At 36.5% G+C, this 26,050-nt stretch overlaps 1 protein-coding gene across 1 annotated transcript in view; it reads left to right on the plus strand.

Moving 5' to 3' along the window:
- THRB (thyroid hormone receptor beta) overlaps positions 1-26,050 on the plus strand; it is a 395,989-nt gene that overhangs the window by 251,378 nt on the left and 118,561 nt on the right. Inside the window, exon 3 of the mRNA XM_049766061.1 lies at positions 8,793-8,856. Coding sequence (XP_049622018.1) covers positions 8,835-8,856 — 22 coding nt within the window. The 5' untranslated portion in view covers positions 8,793-8,834. The remainder of the gene's footprint in view (positions 1-8,792; positions 8,857-26,050) is intronic.

Genomic DNA, 26,050 nt, shown 5'->3' on the forward strand with positions numbered 1-26,050 from the left:
ATCTCTCTCTTTTGTTATACACTCTGATTTGGACTATTGCTAATGAAGAGGCACCATATATATCATTTTATCTCCTTTTAGCACCCAGTTCTTGTTCAGAATGATCAGTTTCAACTACGATTGCCATAGTGGTTCCTTCACTGCCTAACTGCATTTTCCCCACTATTTATTGCAAATTTCTTACCATGGACTGATCCTCTGGCCCTTGCCTCAATTGTCTCTGTATATTATTGCCGTACTATTTTTCTTATATCCCACATATGAGTGAGATCATTCTATGTCTATTCCTCTCCCTCTGACTTATTTCATTCAACATAATATACTCCATATCTGTCCATTTATAAGCAAAGTTCATAACTTCATTTTTCTTGTAACAGTTGTGTACTATTCTATTGTGTAGAAGTATCACAATTTTCTCAGGCACTTGGGTTGTTTACAGGTTCTGGATACTGTAAATAGTGTTGCAATGAACATAAGAATACAGAGGATTTTCTGCATGGTGTTTTTATGTTCTGAAGGTACCGTATTTTCCAGCATTTAAGAGAACCCCCTACGTTTCCTGTTAAAATATAGGTTTGGGGCTATATTCACCATATATGACTACCTTTCTTTTAAAGCACACAAAATGGAAATGACTGAAACCCAACAACAATTATATTCGTAATCAAGGTGTTTAAATAAAGATATTAATTAAAAAAAGAAAAAAACGTAAGATTTTATTTCAATACGGAATTTTTAATTCAAATGTTATGTCATGAATGTACTTAGCTGGGAAACTGTCACATAAGCATAAGGCTATTTGTCATCAAACATGTAAATTCAAGACAGTGATCTATATTGAAAGCAGGGAGAGGAGGCTCCTCCAAGAGCAGCTGGCTGGGGTGCAGTGCTCTACATTGACCACTAGAGGGAGACAAAATTGATAACAGGGAGATGGGGCTCCTCTAAGAGCAGCTGGCAGGGGTGCAGTGCTCTACATTGACCGCTAGAGGAAGACAGCATTGAGAACAGGGAGAGGGGCTCCTCCAAGAGCAGCAGCTGGGTTGCAGTGCTCTAAATTGACCACTAGAGGGAGACAGCATTGAGAATGGGGAGAGGAGGTTCTCCAAGAGCAGGTGGTTGGGTGTAGTGATTAAATTGACCACTAGAGGGAGACCACATTGAGAACAGGGAGAGTGGGCTCCTCCAAGAGCAGCTGGCTGGGGTGCAGTGCTCTAAATTGACCGCTAGAGGGAGACAGCATTGAGAATGGGGAGAGGAGGTTCTCCAAGAGCAGGTGGTTGGGTGTAGTGATTAAATTGACCACTAGAGGGAGACCACATTGAGAACAGGGAGAGTGGGCTCCTCCAAGAGCAGCTGGCTGGGGTGCAGTGCTCTAAATTGACCGCTAGAGGGAGACGGCATTGAGAACAGGAAGAGGGGGCTCCTCAAGAGCAGGTGCTGGGGTGCAGTGCTCTAAATTGACCGCTGGAGGGAGACAGCATGGAAAACAGGGAGAAGGGGCTCCTCCAAGAGCAGCTGGCTGGTGTGCAGTGCTTAAATTGACCGCCAGAGAGAGACAGCATTGAGAATATGGAGAGGGGGCTCCTCAAAGTACAACTGGCTGCAGCTGGCTGGGGTGCAGTGCTTAAATTGACCACCAGAGGGAGACAGCATTGAGAACAGGGAGAGGGGGCTCCTCCAAGAGCATCTGGCAAGGGTGCAGTGATGAATAGGACAGCTACAGGGAGACAGAGCGCCTCCTCTGTGTCCCATAAAAGCTGAACAGAGGACTGAGCACTGGAAAGCTGCATACCAATTATGAGATCCAGTGGCTGGATGGGATGCAGTGCTTGGTATCTCAGCTCCAATCTGTGCCCTGAAAGATAAATCAGGAGTCGGACAAACAGAGGACTGAGTGATGATGCCTGGCAGCTGGATGGGATGTTGCAGTAAGAGGAAGCAAATCACTCGTCCCTGAAGCTGGAGTAAGTTTTAGCATGCTGTATACCGGTGTATAAGACGACCCCGGACTTTTAAGAAGTTTTTCATAGGTTCAAAAGTCATCTTATATGCCAGAAAATATGATATATTCCTAATATTTCTGGAAGCTCAATTTTTTATTTTTTCATATTGTTTTCCGAAAAAGACTGAGCCAGCTGGCATTGCCACCAGCCTTGAATAAGTTTCTTTCTGCCTACATCTGCACAATCACTGGTTGTTCTTGTTCTTTGTGATATGTGCCAGTGTCTGTTGTGTGAGATATCTCAAAGTTGCTTTGATTTGCAATTTTCTGATGGTTAGTGGTGTGGGGCATTTTCATGTACTTTTAGGTCATCTTTTTTTTTTTCCTTTGAGGAAATGTCTGTTCATTTTTCCCAATTGTTGGATAGGGTTAGATTTTTTTTCTTACTAAGTTCTACCAGTGCCTATATATATTTAATATTAACCCCTTATCAGATGGGCATACTTTCTTCCATTCCATGGGAATTCTGTATCCTAGCTACCATTTCCTTGAGGTGCAGAATCTTCTCAGTTTAATGTAGTCCCATTTGTTTATCTTTGCTTCCATTTGCTTGGCCAGTAGTGTTTCTTCCTTGAAGATACCTGTTGCTTCAATATCATGGAATGTCCTGCCTATGTTTTACTCTATGCACCTTATTTTTTCACATCTAATATCAAGGTCTTTAATACAGTCTTATTTGACCTTTGTACACAGCATACAGCATTAAATAGAGGTCTGCATTCATTTTTTGCATGTAGTTGACCAGTTTTCCCAATGCCACTTGTTGAAGAGCCTTTCTTTGTTCCACTTTGTGTTTCTGTCCCTTTATCAAAGGTTAATTGATCTTATACCTGAGGGTCAGTCTCAGAATATTCAAGTTTGTTCCATTGATCTGGTTTTATTCCAGCATCATACTGTTTAATGTCTACTACTACATAGTATGGTTTAAAATTGGGGAAAATGATTTCTCACATCTTTTTTCCCAAAGATTCATTTGGCTATTCGCAAATGTTTATTGTTCCAGATGAATTTCAAGTGTATTCGATTCACTTCTTTGAAAAATGTCATGTGTATTCTTCTGTAGAATATTTTTGATAGTATTGCCATTTTAATTATGTTAATTCTCTAATTGACGTACAGGGTATGTGTTTCCATTTCCTTGTGTCCTCTTTTATTTCTAGAAGCAGTGTCTTGTAGTTTTCTTTGTAATATTTTTTGACTTTGTATAATATTAATTTGTATAATATTAACTTGACTCCAAGGAATTTTATTTTGTGAGGCAAAATTGTGAATAGAATTTTTTCTCTTCCATTATTTGTTTATAGAAAAGCCATAGAATTTTTGCATATTAATTTTTTAGCCTGCCACTTTACTATACAAATCTATTGTTTCTAGAAGATAGGAGAGACTTTAAGATTTTCTAAATATAGTATGTCATCTGCAAGCAGTGAGAGCTTGACTTCTTCCTTTCCTATCTGGATGCCCTTCATAAATTTTTTCTTGCCTACTTGCTATGGCAAGTACTGCTAGTACTATATTGAATAGAAGTGATGACAGGGGTGCAATCTTGTCTTGTGCCAGGTCATAGGAAAAGGCTTTTCTAAATAGCACATATAAGTGAAATCATCCTGTGCTTGTCCTTCTTCAGGCTTACTTCATTTAACATGATATCTTCCTATTTCATCCATGTTTCAGCAAATTGCATGATTTCATCATCCCTTCTAGCTGTTCTAGCATTTTATATATATATATATATATATATATATATAATCCACACTCACCTGTCATTGAACATCTAGTTTATTCATACATTATCTTTCCTTATGCTTCACATAAAGTAAGATCTTTCAATATTTGTGTTTCTCTTTCTGGCCTATCTCACTTAGCACAATCTCCTGGAATTCCTTTCAAGTTGCTGCAGATGGCAAAATTGCAAATTTTTTTTTATTTTAAGTGGTTAAGTTACAGCTTCTTAGATACTGGAAAACCTGAATGTGGCTGTGTAACATTTAAGTGACTTTTCTATGTTCCCTTCAGCCAGTTCTTAGGACAGAATTACAATCATACTGATCATTGGACATGAGATTCTGAGAATGTAGCAACTCTGGTTTGACTCTAACCCACATCATTCAAGCTGCCTGGCCCAGTTCCCTAAGTGTTAATAATTCCATTTTCTTTCATATTTCAGAATACTCAAATTTGTCCCATAATTTGATTTTTTTTAATGTATATGAATTCTATATAGTTGAAAATTGAATGCTCACTTTTCTATTCTTCCAAAGGGAATAAGGGTTACCCTAGTGGATGGAGCAGAAAAAGGTTTAACTCACAGTGAGTCCCTGCATCAGCCTCTTGGCACAAGGCATCAGTGGGTTGTATTTTTAGCAGTTCTTTGCCAATGGACTCCGCCTTCCCAGCCTGCTTGTAAAATGGATTGTAAATTCCTTGAGGATTGAACGTCTCTGATCTTAACCTATTTTTCTGCAGCCCAGTTTTAAACATTTATCCCAGTATTAAGCGTTCATATCACATTCATCACCATATCAGGTTCTTTTCACCCACTAAATGCCCCTGGTCTCTTGCTCTCTCACACCTCCCCCTGCCACCAAGTTCCATGCCCTGTTGATCTCTCCATTATACTGGCCCAAACTCCCTGTCTGCCTTTACTCAGAAGCCACAGAAAAGTTTAAAAAGCTCAGAGAAGATTGTGTACTTTCTCTGCTAAAAACTGCAATTTAAAGGAGCTATTAAGTTCTTCTCTACAAGGCTACTTTCTTACAGAGGGGTCTTTGTGCCTTCAAAGCACAAGGATGAGAATAAAGCTTTAAAGCATAATCCATAATGAGACCTTTCAAAAGAAGGGTTTAGGGTCTTCTTTCTTTTTGTGCTCAAGTCTACTCTGAATAGACCCCGAAGGAGAAACCTGTGTTCACTCTTGTTTTTTTGTGTTGTTTGGGTCTTTTTGGGGGTGGGGACACACATACCAGTGCTCAGATCTTACTCCTGTTTTTATACTCAGGAATTATTCCTGGCAGGGCTTAAAGAACTATATGTGGTACCAGAGATCAAACTCTAATTGGCAGCATGTAAAATATGCCTGCTGTTCTATTTCTTTACTCTTCAAGCTTACGTTTTGTTTTAAAGTGTGTTTCTCTTTCATTAGTTAGAAGCCACTAATAGACAAACAAGAGTGTTGACTTGGGGGGGCAGCAATACAGCAGGTAGGCTGCTGGCTGCTTGCCTTGAAGATAGTCAACTTGAGTTCAATGCCTGGTACCACATATAGTTCCCTGGAGCCTTACTGGAGTGATCCCTGAGTGCAGACCTTACTTACTAAGACCTTATGTGGTCCTAAAACAACAGTAACAAGAAAAGAGTGTAATCTGGAAAAAACCAAGGCACTACTTAAACAGTATAGATGCTTGACTGACAAAGCATATAACTGAATGATTTAAGGAGTAAAATGAACATTGTCTGTCTCAGAAAATTTCCCTAAAAGACTATCCTGGATGTCCTTCTCTCCCTCAACTGAGGCTACAATGTTGAGGCCAATAAAAAGTCATCAATATTGAGGGCACTTGGGTGCAGACTATCCCCCACCCAATGAGTTATGAGACTTGTTTCAAGGAACAATTTGTACACCTGTGAGTCAATGCTTTCTGAGCATAGAGTTGGTTGTCTGCTCTTCAACAGCATATACACAACACATGTCCCTTTCTTCTCTGACTTACTGTTGTGGCTCTTTCCTTCCCTGATAAGTAGGAAAACTCAACCTTCTTTATTTAAACTCTTTCAACATTGTTTTCTCCTTTGACTACAAGGGCATTTAGTGGACATTTAAGGACCTTCCATGGCTTTAGAGATGCCCTTTCTCCTCCCCACTTCATCATGGGGTTCCACATAGTATTGTAGATTTGCTCCCCAGTCAGTAAGACCTGCAAACTCACTATTTTGAAGATTATTAGACTATTTTCTGGAATTACTTTATAAAACTAAAATAAAATAGAACTAAATAATACAAAACAGTACTGAACATTAAAGTACAAGCAGCAATACCACCATATAATTAATATTATAGCAATTATGGCAGTAATAGTAATACTAATATGGTACTAATGCTATAGTGATCATCATAAAAATGAGCAAAATGGTATGGAAAAGTATCGCTGCTATATTATTAATGCAACGATAATTACATAGTATGAATAAAGTACTATAACATGAAATAATGCCGTTATTTAAAGAAAAGCATTATAAAGAAAAATCAGTACTAAATTTTGTGGTGATCACAACATTTTTAACTATCTAATGAGGTCTTTGTTCTGTTCCTAGATACTTCCTGCTTCACACGATATCTTTCTGTGGTTTATTTACCTATTCAATTCACATTTGTAATGTTTTACATATTTAATTCTATTGTAAAATTTAGATATTTTAATACCATGATTTAGCATGAACATAATTAGATTTTGCAGCTCCAGCTCTAAGATGACAGAAAATACACAAAACTGTTCTGACCTATCAGAATTAATAAGGTGTTATAATATTTGTGTTATCATTCAGAAGTCTTTGGTTGCAAAAGAAGAAACCTGACTTAGACCAGGCTATGAAAAAAATTATTTTGATTATTTTTCTAAATATAGTTACTGTTAAAAAAAAGAAGTTATTCACTATCTTGTGTAAATAACTAGGCCCTGGAGGACACAGATTTGCCTCAAAGATAATAAAACAGGGGTTGAGGAAATCTTCACCTAAAGTTCTTCATAAATATCAGCTTGATCCTCAGTGCCTGATGGCTATTCCCCACATGACTGAGAGAGACACGGCCTCCAATTGTTTTTAGAGCTTTAACTTCCAACAATTCTTTCACCAGATAGTGTCTAACAAACACCCCTCACTTGCCTCTCTTTCTCTCTTAATATTTATTGTATTGTATCATATTGTATTAGGACCATAGAGATAATACAGGGGATAAAAGTGTTTGCCTTGCACAACAGCTACCCCACTTTGACCCCAAGAACTACATAAAGATTTTGAATACCTCCATGAGTGATCCCTGAACTTAGTACCAAGAGTAAGGCGTGGCCCCAAAACAAAACAAAATCTTGTTAGTCCATTTAAGTTCTTGAATTAGATTGACCAACGATGGAACCTACCTACTATGTATTGAAGGCTCAGCGTGAGCCAAATTCCCCATCCCCGTAAAAACATTTACATCAATGTCATGTGTAAATATGGCAGCTCCCACTGGCTATGATCAGGAAATATATAGAAGTTCAGCTTCCAAGACAATCTGGCATTTTATCCCATGAATACACTTGAGCTCTCACTTTAAAGATTCCTCTCAAACTAATTTGGAGAAGGGATGAAAATGGAGCAGAGAGCTTGTGGGTGGTGTCTTTTGAAAAATTCATCAGTAGCAAGAATAAATTATCTTTGTTGCTAATATCCATATCTTGTATCAGATACTAGTTCATATCTTCATAGCATGTGACTATCATTAATTGTATGTTATTAGCTATTCAGCATGTATTTACTGTATACACATGATACTCTGTCAATATTGAGGATATAGAAATGACATAAAAAATTACAGCTGAGTGAGAAAGGCAGCCATATAAACATGCAATTAGCACAGATGTAACAAGAACTACAATCTAAGTATAAATTCATCGCTGCAGTATTAGATGTGGAGACAGAGAAACAATTTTCATACATATTTATATTATACAATTATACATATTACACACTTTCTCTCCTCCAACCTGTCATCTAGCATCAAGAAGTTAAATGTTAAATGTTAGATGTTAGATGTTTTCCCCTTCATTCAATGAATTTCATGTGTATGGAAGTCCATGAATTATCCAGCACTACCACTCACAGTATCTTTAAACCTCAGAAACATCAGCCTTGTTCAGTAAGTAAAAGAAATAGTGTTTTCCTCTGGGTAAGCATGAAGGAACAGATAACCTGCTCCTTTTAAATTACTTGTTATCCCAGCGCTAGTATATGACAGCTTCCAACCTTGAAACCAGGCCTTGAACTTTGGCACCATTCTCAAACCATCATACTGCCATTCTTGCCCACAAAACGCAAAAGTCTCATCTAGAAAAGGAAACGTTCTCCTGGTCTTTCTACATTAATATTCTGAAGGGCTCTGAGCCATCTAAGTGTATACATCTTTCAAAATTCTTCTCTTTGCCATGGTACAACCTCTTTCCCAGGTTTGAGGGTCCAGTATGTCTGTGTTATTGTATGTACTGATAAAAGGGCAGACTTCAGGGCTGACTGGGAATCACAAGAGTAGCTGATACTATGAATTTGTTCTCCAGAGCAATGTCATTAAAGTGTATATGGCTTTTGTCCAAATATAGATTGAACTGGGCAGACTCACTGTGATGCCTAGTTTTCTGTTTCTAACTAGCTGCCTGGTGATGCTGCAACTTCAGGTGTAAGATCTTTTGGAGACAAAAATCTTGACTAAAGAGATTCTAATACATCCTACCTGCCCTTGAGGAGAAATGGCAGGTTAGCTCACTGAAATAGAAGAAGCATATATAAATGTGTATATGTATATATAATATGTATATGTATATATATATGAAAGGCACATGTATAGGAGGCATCCTTGGATTAATATAAAATGCCTATAAACTTATACACATAACTTTCCTATGCTTCAAATTTTCCATTTATGAGTCTAGAGTAACAAATCAACCTCTGATTAATGCATATGATATTGTTTGGAGGCAAAATATGAAAAATACAGGTCATAACCTGTGGTTATTTTCTGTCTTTCTCTTTGTAGGAGATGTCAGTGAAATAAAGGGTCCAGAATGATTACTAACCTATGACTCCCAACAGTATGACAGGTATCTATACTTATTTAAAATTTTCTTTGTGTGTCTCCATTTCTGTTTCACTTATAAAGAACAATATAGTTCTCCCAAAGATCAACTTGAGAATCTTACAGTTATATATCCAAATCAACAAGTCATTATATGAAACTAATTTAAATCTTTTTTGTGAAAAATATTCTAAAAATTGGTTTCTATCCTTTTTAGGAATTAGATTACCATGTAAATGTGAAAATAATAATTTGCCATGAAAGACTAGTTGTTAACCATACCAAGATCTCTTACAACATTAATAGATTTATTCTACTTTCATATGATCAATAAAATATGACTGTGGGTGTGGAGATTTCAAATTTTCAAGAAAATTTAAAAATCCAGACTTTAAACAAAATGTTAGACAAAAGTTAATAATTAACTTATATGAATATCAAAGACTCATGGGCCAGGCAACCTCTGTTATTCATTCTCAAGTCTAACATTATACCTGGTACTGTTCTACTGTTACTATGGCAGCAGGAAAGATACCCATAGATCAGAATGTAATGGGCACTGTCTACCTTTTGACAGTTGATACATGTCATCTCCTGACCAGTGTCAAATTAAATATGCAAAACCATCATCTAAAAATCTATTGCACAGACCTGAGAATTTGAATTGACTGTAAGTTGCCACTCACTCTCTAGAATGTCAAAGCAAGATGATTTCCTCATACCAAGTAAGGTCCTCAAAATGATAGTCCATTTATTACTCATCTTCTTTCTTGTGAACAGGCAGTATAATATACCCATTCCTGTTACTATGTTTCTGCCAATTCACCCTAAATTCTTCTATCATGAAAATTGTATTCTTTTTATGTCATAAAATTGATTATTATAGGAGCCAGAGTGATAGTACAGCAAATGGGCATTTGCCTAGTATGTAGCTGACCCTTGCTCAATCTTTGGTATCCGATATGATTCCCAAACACCTCCAGGAGTAATCTTCAAGTGCAAAGCTAGGAAGTAACCCCTAAGCACTACTGGGTTTGCCCTCCACCTCCAAAAAAAATGCTCATGTTATAGAAAAGGCGTGTGTATCTAATCTTTAGCAATTACTTCCCTTTTTATGCAGTCTGATTGGGAATCTCAACCAGGAGTGATAAAATAGATCTGCAGCCAATATGTGTTTAAGAACACAGATGTCAGTTGTATGGTTGCCATACAGCAAAATATAATGCAAGCATCTCCATCTGACAAAGAATGTGGTGAGATTATCTGCTACATAGAGTGGCATTTTATGTTAATAATTGCCCACCTGAAAAAGCCTCTAAAGATATAATCTCAAAGAAGACCCCCTGATGATATCAGGTTTCTATGCAATAAGGGCCAACAATTTACTTTTTTTTTTTTTTTTGTAAAGAATAAAATAGTCAATATCTTAGCTTTGCAGACTCCTCTGTTGTGCCACGTAGCTTGAAAAGTCATGGACTATTTATAAGGACGTGAGCTTAGCTATGTTACCAAAGAACTTTATGGAAAAAACAGGGAGCAGGTTGCCTTTTGGCCCAATAAATATGGCTCACTGACCACTGTGTTTATGGCCAAAGTAGTTGTAGCCATCAAGTTGTTGGGCAGAGCTACAAGGCCCATTGAGTTTACCTCCAGGGCTGAGCTGGGAATCTGTCCCGTCCAGGACAGAATTTAACTTAGTCAATTCTCAGCCCATTCTCTTGAAGTCAGAAGGTAAGGAAACATCGGTACATCTCAGTGGAAAAAAAGTGTTCCACCTCCTGGAATTTGCATCATAAAATAAAAATTAATAGCGCTTTCATTTTCAAGGAAAATCTAACCACTCCCTTTATATTCTTAATATATGTTTATAAATTCAGCTAAGAAAAACCTTACTTTAGACTCCCTTATTTATGAATGAAATAGAAATGTTGTCCTCTCTCTCAGCTATGTGTTTATTTTAATCAGCTTAACAGGAGACCATAATATAGTTGCAAATCATTGGAGAAATCATGCTTGCTTTAGGAACATAATAAAAAAAAAGGAAAATGCGTATTTTCTTGGAAGAAACATAATCAGTAATATTACTGTTGTGCAATACAGGAAATCAAATAATATTTAGAAAAAGAAACCCCCTTTTTAAAGAACAAGAATAAGGACATTGAGTCTATTTTCCCTAAAACCAGGCCACAACTATCTTCAGGTAAGAGTCATGTTGTTGCTATGCAGACTCCTTCAAACATGATGCTTATTAAATTTATATCCTTTTCACTTGTCCAAATGGAAAATTGTTTATTTTCTGGAGTTGTTTAATACTAGCAATGAAGTTGTCTTGCCAAAGTTTTTTACTGCTTTACTCCACCATATTTTAAATCATTCATTGAGACATGCTGATTCTTAAAGAAGAAAGTAAAAAGTACCTCAATATAATTCTTGATTTAAGCCATTACCTTAGTAAGCTTAAGGAAATTTAGTTAATGTTTGGTGTTATAATGAGTTCTATTTTTTATGAAACCGTGATTCACAATAGAGGGGAGTTTGTTTTAAGATGTACCTTATAAAAAAAAAAAGATGAATACCTAAAATTTTAGACAACAAAGTTAGAGGTTTGGGGTCTTGTCTTTAAAAAAAAAAAAAAGAAATGCTAAGAACTTAGACTCTTCTAATCATGCCTGAAGAGGCAGAAAACAGGAAATGCCTGTGGCACAGCTGAACCTTATTTTATTAAATTAGTGTAGGACATAAAGTTTGCTAAGTATTTGATGTTTTCTTTGAAATTGGGCACCTAGTGATTTGAAATCACACTCTTATGAATCCTTCCTTTTAAATAACATATTCTTCATTTAGTCGTTTAAGCTACACCTTACTTTGGTATTTGCTTGTTTGTCTTTTCCTTATTCATTCTAGAAGCATTATTATTGGCTGTCTCCTAGGTAGCAGAAGAGGGATGTTTGCAAGGCTGTGTGACAGGAGCTTTCAGTGGCTTCCCTAGTGTTTTCACTATGTGATCTTTAGATTGTTTATTTATTTTGACCCTGAATAAGGTCATTTTTAAGCAAAATGAAGGCTTATGTAGGTTTTTTAAATTTACATTTACTATTCCTGATATTTCACTATGTTTTAAATCTTTTCATTATTTATAGAAGCTACTTAGATGTATTAGTGATAGTAACTAAACAAATCGCTTAGTCTCTCTACATTGTGAATACCTGATCATTAAGTAGCACATGAAACCACTTTATCCCTAGTTCTCCTTCCTTTTTTACGATTTGATTTTTCAGTACTGCAAACTTCATTATTTATAAATTACAGTTTTTTTTGTTTGTTTTTTTTGGGGGGCCACACCCGGCGGTGCTCAGGGGTTACTCCTGGCTGTCTGCTCAGAAATAGCTCCTGGCAGGCACAGGGGACCATATGGGACACCGGGATTCGAACCAACCACCTTTGGTCCTGGATCAGCTGCTTGCAAGGCAAACGCCGCTGTGCTATCTCTCCGGGCCCTAAATTACAGTTTTTTAAGAAAGGTTATGAGTATTGGTAGTTGGGTATAATAAAATAAAGGGGAATAATGGAGCAATGTATTTTGTTTTTTGAGATTATCATAATGAATAAGGTTTTCTGTTTGGTTTTTTAATTTTGGTTTTTGGGCCACATAAGGCTGTACTGAGAGTTTACTCCATACTCTGTGTCTGGGATCACTTCGGACTGGGCTTTAGGGATTACGTGGTATGCTGGGGATCAAACCTGGGTTGGGCATATGCAAATTTAGTATTTTTATTGTACATAGTTTTAATTGCATGTGTTATTTTACAAAGGTGGTTTTTTGAGTTCCCTTGGATTTAATGACTGCTCCTCAATTGCCATCCCATTCTTTCATAAAAAGAATGACAGTTGTGCTCCAGGCCAATTACTAGAATATCTTTTCATGAAGTTTGCATGATGTTTACAGCTGGATGTGAACACTATGTATATATTTGTTTTCTGTTGTTGATAAATACACTCCCAAAATGGGAATTTTTGTAATAATTTGGTAACTCATCAAATAATGACACAGCCCTTTACTGTTGAACTTTTAATATAATATTATTATAGCTAATATAATGTACTACTATCAATTATTTCCCAGAATGTCACAATTTATAATTATGAATTTAGGATAAAGTTGTACTAACTAGAAAGAAATACTAAGTCAAATGGAATGTCTTTAAATTTTTATTAAGAATTTGATCACAAACATGCATATTAGTCACTAAAATCTCTTCTTTTGCATCTTACCTGTTCATTTTTAATTTTTGTTTGCCATTTATCTTTTGCTTATGGTTTATATAACAAGGACTTATGGTTTATATAACTTATGTAGTTATCTACTGCTATTACTACTACAAATAATTTCCCTTTTAATACCTTCCTTTTATTTATAGTAATATTTGGCCCTTTAACTTTTTTCTTACTACAATAATTCCAGGCAAACAGAAAACATAAAATTTGTATAGGCAGCCCAGCAACCTATTACTCAAAGTCCTCAAGTGCTAACATTTTAAAACATTTGCTTAGTTCTCTTCTTCTCCTTCTGTTCTATATAATTTTCTTTCTTTTCTTTTTTTTTTTTTGTTTTGTTTTTGTTTTGTTTTTTGGGCCACACCCAGCGTTGCTCAGGGGTGACTCCTGGCTGTCTGCTCAGAAATAGCTCCTGGCAGGCACGGGGACCATATGGGACACCGGGATTCGAACCAACCACCTTTGGTCCTGGATTGGCTGCTTGCAAGCAAACGCCGCTGTGCTATCTCTCCGGGCCCGTGTTCTATATAATTTTCATTTTGAATTTGAACCACTTACTTTTGTTATAAAATTGACACTATAGCATTTTTGTCAGAATATTTTAAGTTTCCATATAGTATGTTCTAGTGAGGTATCATTTTATGATTTTCAAATCAAGCTTTGGAATGTCTTCTCCTAAATATTGAGCAGCAGAAACCAGAGGGTTCTTTGGAATGAATTAGCACATTCTTTTTTTTAATTAGACACATGAATAGCTGATTATGGTCAAATATTTTCTCAATAAACACCATGTCATATTTACTTTTTATGCACCACTCATCCTCCTAAAACCTCTTTGCCCTAGACTTATAGGGAAGGAGAGACAGCTCTGACTTGGTGACGATCCTTCTGCCTTAAGTCTACTTAGTGGAGCCCCCAGTCTGTCCTAAAACTTAGCCCAGCCTACAGAGGTTGTGACTATAAGAGCACTCTGTTTTCTCTCCGGTATTACTCCAGGAGCTGGGAGGCTTTTATTGATTTGTATATCCATGCATGGTGATTCAGAAAGGGCATCTGGAGGTTTACTTTACTTTCCTTCCAAATTCCTGCTCTTACAGTTGGGCCAAAAATAGAATACAGCCTTGGATTCCATGGAACTATCTATTCAAATTACAATGTGCCTGTAAATAGGAGAAAGAAAAATATCAAAGTGCTCAAACAGCTCTCCTGTTGTTGGAATCAATTACAAAAAAGGAACTTTGATTTTATTTCTTGGGCATTTAACACATAATACAATGGAGCCTTTTTACTCCTATTGAAATGTAATGTCACATCTAAAATCACTTTAAAAGAAACAAAAATCCCACTGCAAGTAGGACTAGAAAGGAAACCTCAGCCTTCCTTAAAGGTCTTGAAAATGCCTCTCTCTCTTTCTCTGTCTCTCTTTCTCTGTCTCTCTGTCTCTCTGTCTCTCTCTGTCTCTCTGTCTCTCTGTCTCTCTCTCTGTCTTTCTCTCTCTCTCTCTCTCTCTCTCTCTCACACACACACACACACACACACACACACACACATACACACACATGTCCTCACCCAGTACACACACTACTCACTCAGTCCCAGCCACAAGATAAGGGTTTTTTTCTGTCCACACTCCTGCTTACCTCCCCTTTTCAAACCCTACTTTACAATATAAATAGGACTTCTTGAAAACCCATCATCATTTTAAAAGAATTAACTTTAGAAAGCAAAGGAAAGAAAATCATTAATATTTAGCTTTTAAATTTTCCCCACATTTGGTAGATGAGAGTGACAGCCACACCAACGTACCGTCTGGGAAAGAGATAAGGCCAACCCCTCAGTCCAAGATTTTCTCCAGTTTCCACTACAACAGGGAAATAAAGAAAAATACCCACCCCAAAAGAAAGCTGACTTCTGTACAACCAGTATATCACCTTTAAACCCAAAGCTTTTATTTTTTCTTCAGGAAGCCTAAAGAACTATATTCATTTATACAATATAAATGAGATATAAATGGGTAAAAGATGTTAAACCTTTCCATTCAGTGTAACTAAAGAATTGGTCACCCTCTCCTCTGTCCTATCCACCCCTCTGAGTCTTTTTTATTTTTCTGGACTTCTCCTGGGGAAAAAAATAACCAACTGGAAAAAAGTGAAAATTTCTGAAAGTTTAAATTAATGCACTCTCATCAAACCCGTCAGGTTAGTGGGAATTTCCCCTCAAAACTACAAGGTAACTGAAAGAATTGCTTCTAATTAGACAACTTCCCTTTCCAATTTGAGCTTCAACCAGGAGCTCGAGAAGTTGAAATATCAAAAGGATGAAGCTTTATATAGATAGAAAATGGGAGTATAAAGCAAAGGGAAAAAAAACTTTTTCAGCATGTTCTAGATTCATTTTAGAAGTCACTTTACAGTGTTTAGCTCCTTCTTCTGGACCCCAACCATGTTCTCTATTCCAAATCCTCCTCTACCATTATTCCATATTTTACTCCTACCACCACTGTCCTTGGTATCGTCACCCTTCACTATTACCAACTTAACATTTTGATTCTTTTATCTCTACCTCCTACAAGCCTTCGATTATCAAGAACTGTCAAGAACATCTCTACTCAAATGTTTCTAATAAACCCAAGCTAACAAAGTTCTGTTAAGTCAGAATCTAGTTTCCTCTCTATTCCACCAGATGCCAGAATTAAGTCATTGCACATTAAATGGTCCAAGGTGCTTCCAAAGAATTTAAATAGTCTTTCCTCCATTTTTCTCCAAAAATGTTCCTCGGGAATAGTTCATGTTATTTTGTTTTCAATGAGCCAAGGCTTTATTTTAGAGGTTGTCATCCTGATCTGAACCCCTCAACAACCAAAAACAACCCCAGACTTCTCTGTCATTTTAGCCTTTTAGGTTTTAGCTATAAACACACACACACACACACACACACACACACACACACACACAAATTTAGCTGTATAGCAGAAGGCAAACAGGTTTGGAAGCCTAACACAACTTAAGCTAAGGGTCTTTTTCTCCAATTCTCATAGTTTAAACTATGGCAGGCAAAAGTCCTAGGATTAAATGACTTGCCCAGTGTCACCTCAGGGACTATTGAGCATCAAGCCATCCATTCCCACCATTTAATAGTGTTTATGTTTCCTTTTCTTGTTCTTAACTGATATTCTTAGTCTTTAGCATGCAAATGTGTATACTAAATCTCCAATTAAACAATTGTCCCTGAATTTAATAACTAAACCTCAACACGTTTTAGTGGAAAACCAAGCCAAATCCTCAAACTTGTCTGTCATTCGAATTACCCTAGGAGATTTGTGTCTATGCTTATTACCCACAGGCTAGTTAAATCTTCTGTAGGTGCAGACTCTAGACTTAATGGTATTTTTCTAATTTTTATATTGTTGTAATAAGTCTTTCTTTTTTAAACATAATTTTCTTGATTTAGGTTCTGTTATTTTTCATTTATTAATGATGGTTTCCCATGTACATAATTCCAACACCACACCCATCAGCAGTGAACCCACCTCCCTCCCTCAGAGAACCTAACACCCCCTTCCTTTCAACACTTTCCCCAATTCAATTGTGTGGATTAATTTTCCCCATTGTATAGCTTTTAGCCATTTGTTGCTACCTTGCTGTGTATCTGTAAATCCCAAAGAGAGATTAATCTTTACTTAATATGTTTCTTTCTAAATAATTTCATTCAGCGTGATTTTCTATAGTTCCAATCATGTCATAGCAAATTGAGCCTTTTTGCTTTTTTTTTTTTTTTAGAGATGCTTATTTTTTCATTATGTGTATGTACCACAATTTCTTGTTCCATCCATTCATAGTTGGTCATTTAGGTTTTTCCAAATCTTGGCTGTTGTACTAAGTGATGCAATGAACATAGGTTTGCATATATCCTTATAATTCAATGTTTTGTATTTGGGGAATGAATGCCAAAAAGTGGTATTGCTTGGTTGCATAGAAGTTCTCAATAGCCTTAAAAATATTTAGGTAATTCTAAAGTACAACCCAAATTGAGAAAACCACCTAGACACAATGGATCTTAGCCCAGGCTTCCATATGGGAAGCTTTAGTAAGTTTTGCATTTTGTTCCAGAAAGAGGGTTTTTACTCCCAGGAGAACTTGGAGAACAGGAAGTATTTTTCAAATTGATAAATAATTAAATATGACTTTACATAATTTCAAGTACACAACATAACAATTCAATATTTTGTATATTACAAAATAATCTCTACAATCCGGCTGTTTAAAATCAATTACATTATAGTTACAAAATGGTTTCGTGTGATGAGAACTTCATGATTTTAACAACTAGAGTCAATGTAATTAACCATCATGTAATACCTCGGATTTACTTATTTTATATCATTTTATCTCCTTCACCCATTTTATAGTTGCTGGGTTGTTTTTTTTTTAAATAAATTAAATGATTTCCATTTGGGAACCCCTGAAGAATGTAGCTCTGGTAAACAGCATTCACAAGATTTTGGTTCTCAGTCTAGCCTGCCTACTAGATTCACTTTATGATTTTTTGTTTGTTTTGGGGCTACACCCAATGATGCTCAGCGGTAACTCCTGGTTATGCGCTCAGAAATCGCTCCTGGCTTGGGGAACCATATGGGATGCCAGGGATCAAACGGAGGTCGTTCTGGGTCAGCTGTGTGCAAGGCAAACGCCATACCACTGTGCCATAAAATTTTATTTCTCCACCCCTCCTTCCCTCCATACTTCCTGAAGCCCCAGCAGCCACAGCCACAGCCCACAATCACCACCATGTTAACTCATGGACCCAGCTCCATCGATCCTGGAATTCCTAGAGTCCCTAGTCAAGTACATAGCTATGTGATACCTCCACATTCTTTAATATTGATACCCCAGAAGGAAATTATATGTAAAAGTTACATAGAATAAGCAAAGTATATATAAAAGTAGCATATAACCTACCCAAGCTCCGAAAATAAACCAATAACACAAAATTGTCAGCTAGCAACAAGTAGCTTAGTCAACCTTCAGATAATGATTTAATGATCCCTTTGTGAGATATCATAATGTTCACAAATGTTCTGTTACTGGAGTCTTTTCAATAATTCCATTATCATATAGTTGTAACAAGCAATATATAGTAAATTATTTTGTGTCTGCCATGGGGGTCAGACTTGGGGGAGGGTTGAAAACTGGGGACAGTAGTGGAGGGAATATTACACTGGGGTGATATTGGTGTTGGAACATTGAAGGCCAAAAACAACAGTTTTGTGAGGAATTTTGTAAACCGTAGTTTAAATAAAATAATTTTTTTTAATCTCAGTTCTGAACAAACTTTTCAGTGGATCATGGTGAGAATGCAAGATTTATAAAAATCGCTTAATTCTGGATGTCATACTTTGGGACACAATGTAGAAGAATAATGTTAGAGAAGTCATAGTCCATAGTCCATCGCAGTCTCTCACTAATAAAAGTACAGGCCAGAGGATTGCTTAATTACAATGGGAACAAATGTGAATGAGTGTTTAGTCTTATTGACAAGTTTGTTTTATAGTTAATTTAGCAGCAAATTTAGGATTTCCTAAGGAGTTTTTTGCATAAGTCCTTTACTTTTTCTTTTCAGGGAAAACACAAGAAATATCTTTGTTTTTAATTATTTTATGGAGGGGCTGGTCAATAGTACATTGGTAGGGTGTTTGCCTTGCTTGCACACAACCAAGCCAGTTTTTATACCTGGCATCCCCATAATGCAAAGCCAGGAGTAATCCCTGAGTATCATCAGTTGTGACCCAAAAACAAAAACAAAGAAAGACAAGCATTATTTTATTAAAATTTTTTCTAATGAAATAGTGATCAAAACATAGCATTAGGAAATCAACAATACAGGGACTAGTAACCCTTAGGCGTCGCTGGGTATGGCCCAAAGTCCTTTCCACCCCTGGAAAAAAAAATAAAAACAATAAAAACAATACATTCCCCCAAAAACAGTTATATATTTTAAAATTTGTGATTAAACTAACGTTTATAACATCAAATAGCTTTCAAGGCTATAGCATTGCATGTCAAACATCTACATTACTTTCACCATAAAAAGCTTAGTTTCCATTCTTTTTTTTTCTCTTAGATGTGGATTTTAATTTTTAAACAAAAACTTAAAAATATATTTCTTTTTATTTTTATTATAATTTAGATAACATTATCACAATAGTATTCAAGTAATGACATTGATGTACAAGTTTACTATACCTCACCACTACCAAAATGCCCAATGTAACAAAATTACATGAATGCATTCCCTTTACAATCATGAATATACTCTATCCATCTGTTCTACCTCTGAGAACAGAGGGAAAAATGCTAACTTTTCTCTGTCTACTGTTGCACTATTTTCCTAAGCCAACAAATAAGAAGTCCTTTAATGTGCAGAAATAGTTAATGTTTTGTTACAGACGTTTTTCTATTTTAGTAAAGATTATTCTCAACATGACAAAAATCACTAATTAAATTACTTAATTTTGAAATACAAACTATTTTCTACAGTTTATTTTCTTTTATTAAATTGTTTTGATATCTGGAAATATGGAAATCATTTAAAATGCTATCTAAAGAAAATGGGGCAAGACCATGCTTGTTACTTAAAATAACTTCTTTTGTGAAAATGTCCACAATATAGAATAGATATGACCAACTGAATATATGAAATGAAGGAAAATTTTTCTCATCTCTTTGATCCTGCTGAAAAACTAGGGTCATATTAAGTTTTATCAATTGTTAGCTTTTGAAGATAGCATCTTCAGTTGTTGTAGGTTTGTTTAGTACAACACAGAGAATTCAGTTGATGCTAAATTTGTTAATATATAATAAACATAATGCATTTTAGGTAATTAATATATTGAGGATTATTTGTATAATCTTGGCTGCATTAAACACCTTACTAGAATGATTTAAGCACAAAATTTTCAGTCATTCCATCTATATTCTATATTCCAGACAGCGGGAAAAAGGATAATGCTAAAAAGTCAACCCTTCATTAAAAAAATTATTGTAACTATGCATAACACTTTTACAATAATGGTTGAAAAGTACACCATTCTTTTTGATATTCAAGTTGGCTTTCTCTGATAAAAAATACCACTATATATTTTTTAATATATAGTTTCCATTCTTAACAGTACAATTGAGTCCCCTGTACCCATTATGATAACTACTATTTTATTCTTATAATTGGAGGTTTACTTTTGTTTTATTTTGTTTAGTCATTTATTTTCCATGAATAAAACCATATGATATCTGTCTTTCTGAAAGAAATTTGATCATTTTTAGTACAATGTCTTCTGCAGTCCCTAATAAAAGAGTCACTTTAAACACTTCTAGTATTTTTATTATTATCTACTTTAAAATGCACAAGTTTCTATGCTACACAGTGGTATGGATGTCACATGTGGCCCCAGGAACTAGGACAGTATGTAGTCAAATTACATGAGGTGAGAAGTGATAGCAGAAAATGAGAGAGGAGACACGAATTCCCCGATGCTACCAATAAAAAATATTTTAAGATTGATTTATCATACTTAAATATAATTCTTGTACAATGTCAATTGTGTTTCCAAATTTACTACCACACCCTCTCATATCTTCTTCCTATCTCCCTTTAAACCTGTGCTTTTGAGTGTTTTATCCATTTAGCTGCATTTAAGTAATCAAAATTATTACTTATTTTTAGTAACAAATTTATATGTTTTGATCCTTTTGATAAGCAAGGTGATCTCAGGAAAACTGGTGCCTCAACAATACTGTATATTTAACCAAAAAAATCAATATGTATCTTTTAAACCACAAGTTATTAGATATTTCAAGAAAGTAGCTTAGGCTGCTAATCGTATAATTATACAATTATAATTGTATAATTTCTCTTGGGCCTTCTTTGACTTCTTAAACTATTCATTGTTTCCTCCAATATAAGTTGTAATGACTTATAGTTACCGTATTTGCTGCATATAAGACGACTTTTGAAACAAACAAACAAAAAAAGTCAACTGAAAATCAGGCTGCGTCCAAATCTCTTTCTTGGGGGCTCCCAAACAGTGTTCAGGAGATCTGGGGGCCACTTCTGGCAAAACCCAGCTAACTGTGTTGGTGGTTCAGTGCTAGGGTCCGAAGATGGGGTATTGTTTGGTACATGTAGTGGGGGAGATTAACTGACGCCACCAGGGAATTGCCAGAAAAGGCGTCTATGATAAGGGACCAATCACTGCCAGACTGCTTGGACCGCCTCTCTGACTCAGCCAATCCAAGCAGGCTTTTGATGCATGCAAATTAGACAAAGTTCTGGACCCGAATCTACACTGTCAAAAGCCTGCTCAGGTTGGCCAGAGTCAGAGAGGAAGTCCATTACAGTATAACCTTTGAACCTTTGCTGTTGAGATTAGCTCACTGTGGTACATACAGTTGCAGCACAGGAACATTCTGTCTGATACAGCGAATATAGGCCTAAACCTATGTTTTAACTGCAAAATTAGGGGGTCATCTTATACGCCCGGTCGTCTTATACACTGGCAAATACAGTAAGAACAATTTGAATAAGGAAATTCTGAATATTCTGCACTCTTTTTCCACTCTAGGTAGGAATTATACTCCTATATTATTTAGCTAACTACAACTATAAATGAATCTATCAGAAAACCAATTACTTCTGGCACTACCTATAATCAACAGAAGTCTTTTGGCATTATTATAAAATCATTCTTCAGAGATTAAGACTATATAAATTAATATAAAATAGCCTATCATACCCAGTAATGCAGAATGAAAATATTCATGAGAATATTAATCATTTGATACTGTGCTGTACATTACATCAAGAAATCATTGGCGTAAATCAGTACATTCTTTGAGATGTTTTTAGCAGAAAATTCTAATTAGATTTAATACTGTTAGAGCATCTAAGATAGTGGATTCTTGGCATATAAACAGAATTAGGGAATAATATAAAGTAGTTTATAATTGAGTTTCAGTCATACACCCTTCACCAGGGCCCATTCCCTGCCACATGTCCCGTTTCCCTCCTGCCCTCTCTCCTGCCTGCCTCTATAGCAAACATTTTTATGCTCTCTCTGTTTCTCTCCTCTCTCTCTCTCTCTCTCTCTCTCTCTCTCTCTCTCTCTCTCTCTTTCTCTCTCTCATTTTCTCTCTTTTTTTCTGTTAGACACTATGGTTTGCTATATGGTTACTTAGGGAGTATCATGCACATCACTTTATCTCCTTTAAGCCTCCAATTCTTTTCCAGATGGAATCATTTCCAACTATCATTGTCAACTTAGTGGTCCCTTCTCTGCCCTAACTGCACTCTTGCTATTTGTGAAAAGCTTTCTCCTACCTTGGTCTGTTCCTCTTGGTCCTTGTCTATATTGTCTCTGGATACTATTACCATATAATCTTTTTTTATATCCAACAAATGAATGCAATCATTCTATGTCTAACCCTCTTCCTTTGACTCATTTTTTTCAGCATAATACTCTCCATATAGCAGCTCTGTAAAGCAAATTTCATAACTTCATTTTCCTAATGGCTGTATATTATCACATTGTGTTGATGTACCACAGTTTCTTTATCCACTTAGCTGTTCTCAGACACTTCAGTTGTTTCCAGATTCTGGCTATTGTGAATAGTGCTGAATCTTAATAATAAGACTACATGTATTTGTTTTGGGGGGTGGCACTTACCACCATTATTTAGGGGTCCAGGTACTTTCTGTCTTATATCCCCATTTATGTCTAGAACTTCTCTTAATTTTCTTCATTCAACAGAAGAAAAATTTGAAAGGTTACATGAGTCAGGTCTTTACAAAGTACCCAGAACTTTCTCCATTCCGTAAGCTAGAACTCAGCCACATAGTATGCTTTATTGCACAGAAGTCTGGGTAATTCAGTTTAGCTACCAGATCAGGAATTAGACTGTGATAATGATATGTGACCTAAAGAACTGTTTAGATACGTAATAGTATGGAAGTAGGTAAGATCAGGAAGGGCTTGGTCTTTACGTTAAAGTAATCCTTTGTTGAAAAAAGAAAAAGTCTTGTTACCATCCTCTGATATCCTCTGGCATCCCTACAGAGTATAGCATGAAAGGATGTACACGGAGTCCAATATCAACTTGTCTAGATAGGGTGAAGATGTTTTACTATGACCACCTTTCGAGCACCACTTTTTTTGTTTTCGACATTGGGAAATGAAGAAATATGGACTTTAGAATCTGTGTCCTTGGATTCAGATTTCTGCTTCACTACTTATTAACCTTGTAACTTAGAGCAAGTTGCTTAAGATCTCAAAGTCTTAATTTCCTTATGGTAAAATGGGGAAGGAAATTGGTAAGAGTCTAATTAAAGCAAGCATTAGAAATTTACTTTGGGCATCTTGTGTAACAAGTCCTATGCTACACTCTCAGCAGAAACTTGAACTATAATTGCAGAGACTTGCATTTTTTTGTTTCATTTATATATATATATATATATATATATATATATATATATATATATATATATATATATATATATATATATATTTGCTTTGTGTCACACCCTGTGACACTCAGGGGTTACTCCTAGTTATGTGCTCAGAAATCGCTCCTGACTCTTGGGATATATGGAACGCCAGAGAATCAAACCAAGGTCCATCCTAGAACAGCCATGTGCAAGGCAACTGCCCTACTGCTGTGCTATCTGTTCCAGCCCCTAAAATAATATCTTTATTTAAGCACCATGATTACAAACATGTTTGTAGTTGGGGTTTGGTTTTTTTTTGGGGGGGGGGATTGATTTTTTGTTTTTGAGCCACATGCGGCTGCACTCAGGGGTTACTTCTAGCTTTGTACTCAGAAATCACTCCTGGCAAGTTCAGGGGACTATGTGGGAAGCCAGGGATTGAACCTGAGACGGTCCTGGGTTGGCCGTGTGCAAGGCAAACACCCTACCTCTATGCTATCGCTCCAGACCCTTGAATTTTCTTTAAAGGCCCAGACATGCAGAAAGTTCAGTGGACTGGAACACGAGCTTTGCATGCAGAAGATACAGATTAGAGCCCTGGCATCACAGGGTCCTCCAAGTACAGTCATGTATAATCCCTGAAAACCAAGATGGGAGTATCCCCTGCATACAACTTGTTTTCCAAAATATAACAAAATACACAATGTTTAGATCAATATTTGTGTAGGTTTTGTCATTAACCGACAATTAGTATGGAGATGCTTCCCTACTACCTCCACAGAATTTTTTGCAGAGCTATCCCTATAAATTCTAGATAGAAAATAATTAGTAGACAGTAATGTGTTTATAAGATAGAGAGGTCAAGTGGAATATGTTTCCATTGTTTCTGTTGCTTAGAATCCAGCCGACAGGATGAGAATTCCTTGAGGCATGTTTCATTTTCAAGGGCTCAAACATAATGATTTGAGCTGCAAACAAGTGCTGAGGCCCAAGAAGAATAAACAGGAAACTATCAAAACAAAAAGCCCTCTTCAAGGCTGGTGGCCTTCAGAGCACATAGCATCCTGGTAGTTAAAAGGAGGGTCAGAAGAGTGGGCGAGCAGGTACTGTATGTATGTAAGATGGCAATGAGGCTGCAGTGACCCCTCTCGATTGTTGATAGGCTAGGAACCTGTACAAAGACCATGAAAAATTGGAGATAACTACATCCCACCCAGCGCCAAGGACTTGGTCTTCTAGCAAGAGCTCAGTGCAGGGACTCGATCCTGGAGTGAGAATCCTCATCTCTGCTTCTTCCTTACTTCTACTTTTGTTTTCTTGCATCTGATATTTTCATATGATACATAGGAACTGTGTGTTTGTTTAAAAAAAAATCAATGCTTGGGGCTGGAGCAGTGGCACAAGCGGTAAGGTGCCTGCCTTGAGCGCACTAGCCTAGGACGAATCATGGTTTGATCCCCCTGGCATCCCATATGGTCCCGCAAGCCAGGAGAATGATTTCTGAGTGCATTGTCAGGAGTAATCCCTGAGCATCACAGGGTGTGGCCCAAAAACACAAACAAAAAAATCGATGTTTATTTTAAGTACACATTTACTTCATTTTTCCGATGAATTTCTTTTTTTTTATTTTTGTCTTTTTTCCTTAAATGCAGAATTAAATGGAGACTGTAGTCAGCAATCAGATCAATATGTCTTAAAACCAAAAGTGCATAGAGCATCCTATGCTGTTGGCACATATCAACGATTTTTTCATGCACCAACCATACCAGCATGACAGGTCCTCTCTGTACCTCAGAAATCCCAAGCACACAAGCCTATGGCAAATCCTTTTTGCATCTTATGAAGTTCCATCTCTTCAACTTGACCTGGAATGTTGCTTAATCATTTAAGAGATTAAGAAAGAAAAAAAAATTAAGAAAGGAAACACTCTTAATCCTCAATTCTTTCATCTGTGAGATGGAGGCAGATATTGCTTTTCTTAACCTTGCTCTGAGGATCAAATGAAAAGAACATATGTGTTTAACACCTTAGTTCAGGGGTCTCAAACTCGCGGCCCACGGGTCGTTTGCGGCCCTCCATACAACATTCAAATATTGGCCTTCAATATCGCGCTATTCGCGATTATTCACTTACTGAATAATAGCAATAAAAATCGCATTAGTAAGAAAAAAATCACATTAAACATTCGCATACCCCGAGCAGTTCTGTTCGGGGTATGCAAATGTTTAATGCGATTTTGGGCGATTTTTTTTCTTACTAATGCGATTTTTTATTGCAAATATTCAGTAAGCGAAATCCCTTATGCGGCCCTGCCTCACCCCAACTTTGCCTCCTGCGGCCCCCAGGTAAATTGAGTTTGAGACCCCTGCCTTAGTTGGAATGTTGGGAACGTCAAGTGAGAAAGGCTTAGGGGAACCAATGCAACTTTCTTATTATCTTGCCTCCAACTCCATGGATGATGGTTTTGA

This window comes from Suncus etruscus, chromosome 20 (genome assembly GCF_024139225.1).
Source record: "Suncus etruscus isolate mSunEtr1 chromosome 20, mSunEtr1.pri.cur, whole genome shotgun sequence".
Classification (NCBI taxonomy): domain Eukaryota; kingdom Metazoa; phylum Chordata; class Mammalia; order Eulipotyphla; family Soricidae; genus Suncus; species Suncus etruscus.